The sequence below is a fragment of the Mytilus californianus genome, unplaced genomic scaffold, assembly GCF_021869535.1.
Source record: "Mytilus californianus isolate M0D057914Y unplaced genomic scaffold, xbMytCali1.0.p SCAF_1, whole genome shotgun sequence".
NCBI classification, from domain to species: domain Eukaryota; kingdom Metazoa; phylum Mollusca; class Bivalvia; order Mytilida; family Mytilidae; genus Mytilus; species Mytilus californianus.
The window spans coordinates 5,637,710-5,651,332 of NW_026262581.1; the positions used below are offsets into that span (position 1 = coordinate 5,637,710).

At 32.7% G+C, this 13,623-nt stretch overlaps 1 protein-coding gene across 1 annotated transcript in view; it reads right to left on the minus strand.

Moving 5' to 3' along the window:
- LOC127725588 (cholecystokinin receptor-like) overlaps positions 1–4,868 on the minus strand; it is an 83,262-nt gene extending 78,394 nt beyond the window's left edge. Inside the window, exon 1 of the mRNA XM_052233074.1 lies at positions 3,794–4,868. Coding sequence (XP_052089034.1) covers positions 3,794–4,753 — 960 coding nt within the window. The 5' untranslated portion in view covers positions 4,754–4,868. The remainder of the gene's footprint in view (positions 1–3,793) is intronic.
- Between the last annotated feature and the right edge of the window lie 8,755 nt (positions 4,869–13,623).

Below are 13,623 nucleotides of genomic sequence, written 5' to 3' on the forward strand. Positions count from 1 at the left end.
CAATAACCATGCAACTTGAACAGTGTTAATTGTATACGTTTATATATATCCATGTGTGCAGTGTCATTCATATTGCAGACTAATTGCATCTACGGAAAGTGAAAACCGAGAAAAGGTTGATTGGTGTATGTACCCTGATAAAATGGTTGATTTGTGATCCTACAATGAGAACTAATCAACCGTCCAATCGTTTCGCAAAGAACACTTATCGTTCATTTTATCGGATGCGTATTCACCGATCAATCATTTTCTGTGCATTGAACACTGGCCAATGAAATTGCTTGTGACTTGAACACAAGCATAAGCAACATCTTTGATCTTTTACTGAAATAATACCAGCTAATGGAGTGGCAACTATAACATGTATGCTTGGTAATACCTGTTCTGTTACACATTGTACAATTATTTGCCGTCCATGCTGTGTAAGCAAACCTTAAAATATTGTTTTTTAAAATGGCAACAAATAAATAAAAACAAATATATCAACTTGTCTTTAAATGATTACCGGGTACGTATGCAAATTAAAGAGGACAGCAAATTAAACAATACATCAAATATGTAGGTTGTCCAAAGTGGGTGGATCGGGGGGGGAGGGGGGTCAGACTGTCATTAGAAAAGGAGGCTTTGGATAGAGGCAGAAATTTAAACATCTTGTCCTACGAATCCCTCACAAAGTTTTTGCAAAGGTTTATTGACTGACAGAGAGCTTCGGATTTAACGTTAAAAATTCCGAACGGATGTAGTAGATGCTTTTTTATACACAGCACCTCCTTCCTTTTTCTTTTTGCATATGTCTTACTGCCAGACGGACAGCACGAAACAAATAGAAAAGTTTGTATAGTTAAGAATAACGGTAGCCAGTTAAGTGACAATGGAATCAGATTGATAAACCTACAACTTAAACTGAGGTAACAACAAAGTTATTTGGATTAGAATAGATTCGTCTATAAATAATACATAGCTGAGAGGGTGATATTGTCGATTGTTACCCCGAGAAAAAACCATTACCAACCAGTGCGAAAATATAGTAGATCTGTATTATCACCTTCTTAGAAGTGTTTTATTCAATTTATTCTATTGAATATTTTGTAATTATTGTCTTTTGAATAATGGATTTTAACGAGTTTTATTAGTTGTTAATAGTAGAATATGGTAAATGTTAATCCAGTATCAATGATGAGTTTATTTACCTACTGAGCCTTGTGTTGGAATAGAATGGCACCCTCGTATCACAACCTATTTCCGGCTATAGAATAGGATATATGTTCCGGATTGGCATTATAAAGTATTATTTTTGCTATAGTGACAACAGATTTTGCGATCGTATACAGCAGATTTTGATCTTCGATTTCTATACCGATAGCCGGGTACTAGGGTGTGCGTATTAACTAATAAAAACCAACATTATAACATGAGGTATGATAAATATTTTATTGTCTAATCAAGGGCCCATAAGAGTCATACACCATAGCTAACAGTAATGAATATATAGTACTCCATTAACATGTATAAAAACAAATACAGTAAACGATTAAAATGATAAACATAAACAGAAAGAATATGATATTTTTCTATAGCAGATTCAACAGTGACCATACGACCATACGAGTACTGCATTATAAAAAAAATCATTACAAAAATACTGAACTCCAACTAATTAATGCCCAGTCCTTCTAGAGGTTGTCAATCGGATACCAATGGTAGATACTAGACAGCTCAGATCAGCGACAATACCATCATAATAAGGAAGTAAATATATGTATCATAACTTGCATGTGTTTATAATCTAGACGGAAACACACATTACACAATCAAGTTAGACCTCTTCGTATCTGAACTGCAAATACAAGACCAGAATGACTGTGCATGAGAATGAAACTGTGATTTTATTGTTTCATTTTTGGAAATAAACTGAGCAATACACGAAAGAAAAGGATAACTTCACAGTCTTTTTATCAAATTAATATGTAGCGCTCTCATAGATTTGTAGAATGTGCACCACTTTTACAGTTTAACACAAATAAATTGGTTCAGTCAAGTGCATGTTTGGTACAATAGAACGTTTAATGAATATCATCTTCTAATTTGTTTAATGCGCACGTCGAATAGATACCAGTATGGATCTGGGTGGGCATAACTAGGTACCTATCCTGTTCTGTCTTAAGTATGTGTTCCGAAAAAAGAAATACTTTTTTTTTATGCTACGAAATACTTTATATACCATGTATTTCTGAAAAATAAATTTGTTTTTAATAGGATATATGTTTTCTAAATTGCCCTGTAGCATTCAAATATTTTTTTCTTACTCTCTTTTGGTCACATGTTCAATCGCAATTTTCTTAAAACCATAGCTTCCAATACTACTTTTATGTTGGGAAATATTAGGCATTTTATCATCAGCCTCGTGCCTTTACGACTGTCTGATGTTGATCATTCTTTTTGAACAGATATAGGTATCATTCAGCAGTGGAATGGATGTTCATAACTTTTATAGTCTGTCACTAAATTTTGATATGCATTTTTGTTTATCTTTGTTGACATAGTTGTTCGTTTATTATAGTGATTAAGATACAACACAATGTTGACTGTTGTACCCCAATTTTTGACATTTTTACCTATTTTGACTGTTTGTTTTGCTCAAACATTTTTGTCGATATAATGGAATTCTATGCGATAGTCATACAAGCAAAAGGTTTAGCTAGCTATAAAACCAGGTTTAATCCACCATTTTCTACATAAGGAAATGACGGTACCAAGTCAGGAATATGATAGTTGTTTTCCATTCGTTTGATTTGTTTGAGCTTTTGATTTTTCCATTTGATAAGGGAATTTCCGTTTTGAATTTTCCTTGGAGTTCGGTATTTTTGTTATTTTACTGTTTAGCAATATTGAAATGTATAATAGATGAAACTTTCCAATCTCTAATAAAACTGCTATAATTCTAGACTTTTAATATGTTCTTTGAATATGCTTTCACAGTTTTATGTGCATTTTTTTGAAATCAGGTTACCAAAAGAAATAAATCCATATCAATTCGCGCTGCAAATGGATTGAAAGTACTCCAGACCTCACAACCATAAACAAATATAGTTTGATAGTTTGATCATACACATGTACGCTTGTCTTAACACTTGGATTATGGGCAAATAAGTGTTTACACAACTTATTATAGCATTTAAGTGATTTTTGAAACAATTCCTTTTGACACAAAGAAAAGGTAACAGTAGCACTAAAGTTTAAAACAAATTATCTATAGGTATGAACACAATTTGATAAACATATTAAACAATTAAAAAAAATATTGTTATCAATTTAAGTTTACGATGCACTTTAAGCCATGATGACAACAATGTTTTTATGGCATATGTTAATGGATTTCAAAAACAATCCTTGAAAGAGTACATAAAATAGGCAATGAACATTTATTCAAAACATTTTATAATCAAATGGGTTTTTAATTCAGAAGAAGAGGAGTGAAATTAATGCACGTGTTTAACAATGGTTTGTTCTCCAAGATGATGAATAGGTTGTAAAAAATTTGGTGAACGCGTGACATTTAAGTATGAAAGAAAGTAGATGTGTGGTAATCTTAACATAAGCAAAACATAAACACACGTTTTAAAAATGTTTTGGATTCGTTTCGAAATTTGGTATCCATAAAAGCATAGATAAAGGGGTTCACAATGTTGTTGGTTATAAACATATCCGATACAAACAACACACCTGATCTTTTCGCTGTTGACATTTCCCCCCAAAACTTCTTGTTTATTCCTTCAATAATAAGTACTGTTACCTTTGATATATAACAAAGTAAAAATATCGAGGTTATGACGAGAAACATTATAGTTATATTATGGGTAATTCGACGATTAATTTTCTGTCTTCTTTGGGATCCACTCTGCTTGGCAATGTCCCCCGTCGAGGTTTTCATATCATGCTTTGCATCACAATATTTTGGACCATCGATAACGGTTGAAGGTAGTTGACGTTTTTCAGGTCTGATTAATTGTAAATCTCCACTAAGAGACGTAGCACTGATATCGCTCGAAATTGTCTTTCCTTCTAAGTCTACATCGTTTTGCGTATGTTTGCCCTTATGTCCATTTACTTTTAGCTGATGAAATATTGTGTACGCGATTCTAGAGTATAAAATGATAAGTGTGGATGTTACACCAATAGCAAACGTCCCCAATACAATGGAGTATACAATCCGGACTATTGTTTTACCATCTTTAACTCCTCCACAGTGCATTCCTATTACACCATAATCAGAGCTGTAAAAGGGATTCGTATCAAACACAAACGGTATAGGCAGTGCAATAAAAAATGAACACAAATTTGCGAGACACAATAAAACTCTTTTTAACGAACGTTGCATAGGGGATTTTAGAGGATGACACACTTTCAAATATCGCTGAATTGCTATAATAAGCAGAATAAATATTGGAACGAAAGTAGTAAATCCAGCAAAAAACTCTGCAATCTTGCAGGCTATACTGTTTGAAAAAGTTACTTGATTTAGACACTCATAAATTGCAAAAGATCCAAGATATACAGCTGCTAGCATGTCAAAAACAGCTAAAATTGGTATGAAATATCTTTCATCTGATAGGTCCTTCATACGAAGTGCATACACGATCAAAACAAGACTGTTTCCAAATATTCCAGTCATGATATACATAGAAAGTAAGACAATGTTTGCTATAAGACTTTTCACTATTTCATCATTCCATTCCAAAGCCGTGATGTTCATATTGATACAGAGGAATTTATTCAGTCGTCAAAACCCCAACAATCTGCTTGAAATGTTTAATACATATATTTAAAAATATGTCTTTTTTTTAGTCCTTTTATACTGTGGTAGTTAAAAAATAGAAGTTGTACAAAGTATTTGTTTCATTTCATATAAAAGACAGTTAAGGAAATATTTGTGTTCAAGGTGGGTAAAAGCTAATCTTACTTTACTATCACCTTTCTTTTTTTTGTGTGAACTCGATTTAATGTTAAAATTAGAATATTTGAATGTACGACTAGCTGACGCTATTGTCGTCGTCTGAAAATGAAGGTCATGTTTGGTATAACATTACAGGAGGTGATGACGTTAACCGAAATAATTCTATGCTCGCTTATTTGATTTAAGTTTTCATATCCTATATATTTATATGACATTCTTATACTAACTCACAGTCAGATTATGTCTTTATGACATTATTACTCCTATCTATCTAAGTAAGTGTTCTATTCATGGGTGTGTTAATTACTTCTTTCTTATTCGTTGCAAATTCGTTTTATATTCAAGCGTCCTCTTCTCTCCAAAAGACAAATTAACATAAAAGTACAACGTTGTCATTTGACGGGTATATTGTAATTTATAATATCACAATGGAGGATACGCGAAGGTGAACTAGATTAGAAATATTAAGCATAGATCACGATGACATTCCCATGGGGAATTCTTGTTAGTCTTATTACCCATTGACCCCATTCAAATTACGAACCATATCATATGCAAATTTACTGGTCTGAAACAAATATGGATTGGTTGTAGTAACGTGTTTTAAAAAAAATGTTGTTCCGAAAAAGGTTGTCTAAAATCTTCTACAAGAAGAATGTTTTTCATATCATTTAAATATAGAAGATGTGTTCAAATACAGGGGCGGATCCAGCCATTTTTAAAAAAGGGGGGGGGGGGATTCCAACCCAGGAGAAAGGGGGTTCCAAATATATGTCCCCATTCAAATGCATTGATCGTCAAAAAATGGGGGACCCCCCCTCTGGATCCACCACTGAAATGATTAAATTTCATACAAAAGGGAAAGTGCAGCAGAATATTTGGAATAGGACCCAAGTTAACAGGACACGTGTCCGGTACATTCGAATGAGGTCCATAAATTTATCTGTTATCTTTCGACAGTGACATTGTATCTAGTTGAAAAATTGTAAAGGTGCTTTAATTTGAAGTCTTTAAAAGATTTTTCTTCCATCTTTTAACTTTCATGAATTTTATGTGAATCAGAAAACAATCTGAGTAAATTGCCTAATTTTAATAATACTTTTATCCAAAAAGTGAGTAAATTTATCCTATATAGATATAAGAAGATGTGGTATGGATGTCAATGAGACAACTCTCCATCCAAGTCAAAATTTATAAAAGTAAACCATTATAGGTCACAGTACGGGCTTCAACACGGAGCCTTGGCTCACACCGAACAGTAAGCTACAAAGGGCCCCAAAAATTACTAGTGTAAAACCATTCAAAGAGGAAAACCAACGGTCTAATCTATATAAAAAACGAGAAACGAGAAACACTTATGAACCACATCAACAAACGACAACTACTGAACATCAGTTCCTGACTTAGGACAGGTGCAATACTTTTTTTTTAGTGTCTGTGTGTGTGTAAGAAAGAGACACGGACAATTAAGATATTTATACCGATCGATATTTCTTAACTTTATTTAATTTTACACACATAATATGCATATTTTGTTGATCATGTTAATAAATTTCCTGCAGTTTTTAGATATTTATACTGGCGATGATATTGAAGCAGATGGTCGAAAGTGTTCCAACTCTTTTCATATCAACTGAGTTGGGTAAAAATTCAGGTTCTTTTATTATGTTTTAAAATATTGACGTTATACTAAAAAGCAATACTTTTCAGACGAGAAGAATAAATAATACAGACATGAAAAACCTGTTGAATAATGTGGAGATTAAGTAGTATGTAACAAAACAAATGTATTTCTAAATTAGCGACACAAAATTAAGAGAGGATAAATTTCGACTTAGGTTGCAGTTGTCCTCTTCAGTCAAAAAATGAAACCATTCACTATATATATATTATGTTACAGGCATTTTCTAAATTTAGGCATTATATAAAATGACTAAAAATACCTAGTTATTTTGTAAAATGACTGAAATTTTGAAACAAAATTCAGCAAATTGCCTGTTAATTTTCAGGTAATTTGTAGAAAAAGGATATCATTGAAATGCATGTGGATAAAAGTGGAAAAATAAAATTGAGAATGGAAATGGGGAATGTGTCAAAGAGACAACAACCCGACCAAAGAGCAGAAAACAGCCGACGGCCACCAATGGGTCTTCAACACAGCGAGAAAATCCCTCACCCGGAAGCGGGCTTCAGCTGGCCCCTAAACAAACATGTGTACTAGTTCAATGAAAATGGACGTCACACTAAACTCCAAAACATAAATGAACTGAAATTTAAAAAAAACACAAGACTAACAAAGGCCAGAGGCTCCTGACTTGGGACATGCGCAAACATGCGGCGGGGTTAAATATGTTTTGTGAGATCTCAACCCCCCCCCCCCCCCCTATACCTCTAGTTAATGTAGAATAAACAAACACACATCAATATGCGCGGTAAAACTCAGTTTAAAAGAAGTCTGAGTCCGATGTCAGAATAGGTAACAAAAGAAAACACAGCATCTTGCAAAGAAAATAACAAATGGTTCGGTAAAATTAATTAATTCTTCAAAAACCACCTGGGAAAGTTTTTAGTAACGTTAAGTATGTACTCATTCTGTATGTCGGATAGTAATTTTATGATATTGTCAAAAAGGCAGAAGGAGTTATCCTTTCAATAGAACAGAATTAACAAACGAATTTTTAGAAAATGTAGATTCAAATCAGAAGTGAAGCATATGAAGCAAGGAAAAAGAAGTTTGTTTTTAATTTACTGATTGCTGTTTGTTTGCATTAAGTAGACAAAAACAAATTGGTTATAATTCAAATAGGTTATTTCTATTGACAGGGTAAGCGTCTCCTGCTTTAGGTACATCACCCGTCATGGTTAGATCTGCTTCAGTCCGTTAAAAGCTATGATAAGCCAAAAGATAAAAGTCAAACTAATCATGATAATGTACTTTGAATCTTTTGGGAACATATGAAAAAGAAGATATTCATGTATGAAGTGTGTGCTTATTGCGAAACCCAATGTTGTCAAACGTTAAGTGTTTTATCAGAAAGGGTATTGAAAGAGCTAAATGTGTCATGGTCCAGATTTCTCCAACGTGGTTGAAGTGCTAAAACCAGATTTTACGCCAAACAATGTATTTGCAAAAAATCAGGACAAGTATTGTGTAACAGTTCAGCCATCCAAACATTTTATGAAATAACAAATAATTGTGCTTGTGTGATATAATTCCACAGAATATATTTTTGATTAGTAAAACTCTGCAACTCTCATAGATAAAACTGCTCTGTTGTTCCAAACTTTTAATTGTTCAGTTTTTTTTAATATTTCATTCTATAGAATAATTTCAGGCATTTTGTAAAATGCCTTTCAATTTTTCCAGGCATTTTGTAAAATGCCTACAAAAATTAGTCAATATATAAAATGCCTGAATCTTACAGAAATTTTACAAAATGCCTAAATTTAGAAAAAGCCTGTAACATAAATATATATAACATTTTGAGATTTGCATAACCATACCGGCAATATAAGATGGTAATATACGAAGAGGATGTTTAAAAATCGTATCGACAAATAATTGGGTGAACAAAAAGCCACTGAATGACACTGAAGAATGCTATTTGTTCCCCTGAAATATTTGTTAATACGATTAAAAAAGATATAGCATAAACGTGAATATGGAATCAATCCAACAACATAGGATAACAACAAAATGAACATCCAAAGGTCAACACACAATCTTCTGTTTTATCATTGAAATCATTCTTTAACAAAATTGAGACATTGAACCAAAAATGTCGTTAATTTCGTTGAAATGCTAACAAGCCGAAATTTAGAATATATCTAGAATATCAATATTTTTATTATGGGTTTTTTTCTTTAGTTTTGACGAAAAATGTGTCATACCACCAAATCATAGTACTTCACATCCCGTTTCGTACGAAAAAGGGTTAAAAAAATATTCCCTTGAATGTAACAGTTGTAGGAAATTAACCCTGTATGTCATTGCAGAAAAAAATTTCTAAGTCATAAACATATGTCTTGGGTGTTTCAAAGTACCATTCTTTTTTTTATTTGGTGTTTCTATAAAATATTTTGGAAACTTGAGGTGACATGGTTACTAAAGCTTGTTAACAGCAAAAAAAGGGCTGAAAATTTGATTGGTTATTATCTTATATGCAATGAAATGTTATGTGAAATTTTCACTGTAGTACTGGACAGGATAAAACTTTACTCATGCAAAATATTTCTTTATTTAAAACAAAGATAAATCTGCACAATTTTTTGAAAAATACCAATCTAACAAAGACTAATAGTGTTAAAAGAATGGTGGTATTACTCCTATTTAGGGAAGCTGCAAATGCACCTTTGACCTTGTATGTACTCTCATTTTTTTGTAAATGTCATGCTATTCCTCTGCAATTTTGTAAACATGAAATATTCTGAATGGATTGAGTCTCAAAAAAACATTTTAGGAAAAATTGCCTTGAAATAAGGCTCTACCATGACTATTAGTAGGCAGAGCAAGCCATACACAGTGTTTTTGGGAGCTTTTTCTGACTTTGTCTCCTTATTTCCTATATTGGGCTATAACAGAAAACTTTTTCCTAAATAATTATTCAAGAAATATACAGTAATAAGTAAATGAAATATCTTTTTGAAGTAGTAACAACAAATTATTTACTAAAAAGGAACCATTATATGTCCCTCTCTTGAACGTGGCGTAAACTTAAGTTTGATGTAAGGATTTATTGAAATATCCATGGAGTCAGTAAAGTTTTATATGGATAGTTAATTCAGCTTGAACACTTCAATACTCATTTGTTATCACACTTCTTACATAAATGTGATAGTTACCCCCAAATTTTGATATATTAGCCTAAAAGTAAAAATTTGTGAGTAAACTAGAGGTATAAATTGACCAAAAGGGACCTTATTATGAAAACAAAGAGGTACATTAGGGATGTTTATCATCTTAGATTCATCTTTTGTATCATATTAAATTGTTTTTATGCAGATGAGATGAATATTTGATTATTTATTAATGGATTTATTGGTCCACATTATATTCTATCATGATGCGGCGTAATTTGGATTTTTCAAAGATATTTTGCTCAAATCGTTTTAGATATTGTCTTACATTATACTAAATTTCTCTCTAATTATGATAAACTTGACAGTATTGCTTGAAATGACCTGTATTTCAAAGCAAAAAAATCAAATTCAATTTATTCAAAAAAAATGTCTTGTTTAGGTGCAATAACAACAAATCTAGTACGCCACATCCGGTTTCATACGAAAAAGGATCGAAAAAAATCCTACTTTCTCAGTTGAAGGAAATTAACCCTGCATTTTATTGCAGAAACAAATTTATGTAACTACAATTGTATCAACTACACAAAAAACAAATTTGTTAATCTGCCTGCCCAATCCTGGGTAAATGATAGCAAAAAAAACCTAAGACGGTAAAGAGGAGAGATTAACAAACTCGTTATTTGGCACTTAAAACTGGTTAATCAGTGAGATAAAACTCATAATCTTATCTCTGCATGAAAGAAAAACTAGGAAAAACTAAGAAATTGGTTGCCAATTAATCAACTTGATGAAGTGTTTTGCATCTGCATAAATATGTATAAGAATATGTATATATATATATATATAAAAAAAAAAATTTCTTGTTTTCAATATTTAATGTAGATATATTTATTATAAAATAGAATAAAAACAATTCATGCCACTTACCGTTCAAACTGGGAATTGGGAGCATATCCTGGAACACAATATATGATCATTTTTTTCCCTAACTGATGTTTACAAAACATTAAAGATTCAATAACAATATGAAATGCAATTACTTTTTGCCGGAAACAGGTGCGCGTTTAGCTTTATCTTGAGTGATCAATAATCTTCTGAATCTTATATCTAGATAAGTACAAGGATTTGACATGTGAACATTGATTAATTTTCCTTAAAAATATCAGGAAAGTACCAATTGCCTCAGTGATTTGATTTCAAGGATTTTTCAATCAATACATCAATGTGCGTTTTCTACCAAGTATATTTTTCTGTTGTATTAACTAATGAGCATACACATGACTCTTTACATTGCAGTTAATTACATCAAAAAATTAATTTCGAAAGCAATCACAGAAAACATGTTGATTTCAATCTTCACGTCATTTTAAATACAATATTCAAGTCATGCAAATTATAAATCAAGAAGTTATCGAGTTGATTCATTGCATGCTGAAATTTTTGGTTATAAAAAAACAACAGTGTGCATACAATATTCTAAACGCAGCGTCGTCCTGAAAATGCATGGAATATTTGCCTCTGGACGTTAAACAAGCGAACATCAATCAATTAATCTAAATGCAGCAAATAACAAAAAAATTATTTCATATAAAGAGGTTATATATATTTAAAAAGTTCACATTATAAAAAACGTATGTTCTAAAAGAGGGACGAAAGATACCAGAGGGACAGTCAAACTCATAGATCGAAAACAAACTGACAACGCCATGGCCAAAAATAAAAAGACAAACAGACAAATAATAGTACAGATGACACAACATAGAAAACTAAAGACTAAGCAACACGAACCCCACCAAAAACTGGGGGTGATCTCAGGTGCTCCGGAAGGGTAAGCAGATCCAGCTCCACATGTGGCACCCGTCGAGTTGCTTATGTTATTACAAATCCGGTAAATAGTCTAATTCGGTAAGTCACATTCGTGAAAAGGGAGAGTATTGTAGTTACGACATAAGGAACATATCCGATATCATCTGTGAAACGGTTATTCCATAACGGTCAACCAACTCGTGATGGCGTCCGTAAAATTTACGAAGGGATGATTTCAACTTCACCATTTGGAACTCTTGGTTTTTTAGCTTCCGTGAGAGCAGCAATCCTCTATCAAGGAAATCATGATAGGAAAACAAAAGCCCGGGAATATCGTATCAATTGGGAGATATATACTCCGTATGCAGGCGCTGCTGGAATGTTGCTGCATAGAAATGGAAAGTTCACAATTGGGAAGCTGAAATCATCTCTTTTGTCGTAAACTTTTGTTTTCAACCGACCCTCATGGTCAATTTCTAGATGTAAGTCAAGATATGAGGCAGACTAACCGTATCTGTAGTATCCTTTATCTCTAGTTCGATGGGATAGATTCGTTCATCATAGTCACCAAATTTTGTATTATCTAGTGAGAGAACATCATTTATATAGCGGAACGTAAAGTTAAAGGATATTGCCAACTTCTTCTAAGTTGCAAGTTAATATGACGACAACTTTATGGTAAGCTAACTTTTAACCAAAATCTGAAACCTGATTTGGGTCGGACTAACGGACGGATGGACGCACAACTAGTGTCGCTCACCTTTGTCTATGTGCATATTCAACAAAGGACACTCTTAATATTGAAGACGATAATAGAATTCATGACAAAAATCTCTGTTTTGTTGATCTCGTATAACCGATCATTTAATCTGTTTAGTTTCTCTCTATCTTCTTTATTTTTGCTCAAAACACAAAGGAGGGTAAAACAATCCCCATATAAGGGCTGTCAATCTTAAAAGAGTGACAGTCTACTAACTATATCCACAAAACTTGACTTGTTAGTGGATCTTGCCTTGCTGATCATTTTTGTGATTTAAAGTGTCTATTTATCTTTCATAATTTTTATCATATAAGGCAAAACGCAAAAAAAAAAATCGTAAAAATCGTCGTTAAAGGGCAATAACTCCAATAAGGAGATGTTGGACGATTTCCTCCATTTGTTTTAATTGTAGATCTTGTATTGCTTATCATTTTTGCTTATTTAAGCTTCTATCTATCTATTATAGTTTTCAAGATAAAAGGAAAAAATAAAAAAAATGGTAAAATTTGACATTTAAGGGCAATAACTGCTATAAGGAGTTGTCAGACAGTTTTTACGTATATAGACAATTGGAAGAGATCAACATTCGGAACATTTCTGTACCTGTCAGATTTTCTCTATTACTAACGGTTTTCAAAATAAAAGACAAAGCTTGCTATTTACTCCTATGTTCTATTTTCAGCTATGTCAGCCATCTTGGTTGGCAGGCGGGGTCATTGGACACATTTTGTAAACTAGATACCTTAATGCTAATTGTGGCCAAGTTTGGTAAAATTTGGTCCAGTAGTTCAGAGGAGAACATTTTTGTAAAAGTTAACGGACGACGACGACAACGACGACGGACGACGGAAGCCAAGTGATGAGAAAAGCTCACTTGGCCTTTTGGGCCAGGTGAGCTAAAAAAGTACACTTTTGTTGTAAATTTGTGCTTATAATTCGATAATCCTGCAGTTGCAGTCCTCATATCCCCGAGTGATGGCATTTTAAAAAAGTACTTACATTCATCAAGTACCAATAGTCAAATGAATATATGAAGAATAAAGGAAACAGTAGTATACCGCTGTTCAAAAGTCATAAATCGATTGAGAGAAAACAAATCCGGGTTACAAACTAAATACTCAGAGAGCCCATACCGTATACTCAGCTGTAAAAGTTGCCTTCCGACAAGTGCCTGTTCGAAACATGAACAATTAGTAGGGAAATTAGTGTTGAAAATCTTTTGTTTGATAGTCTCTTAAATATATTTAACATTTGTCAAGGCTAAAGGCGATTTAGAACTTCAAATCGTATATATACACTAGAA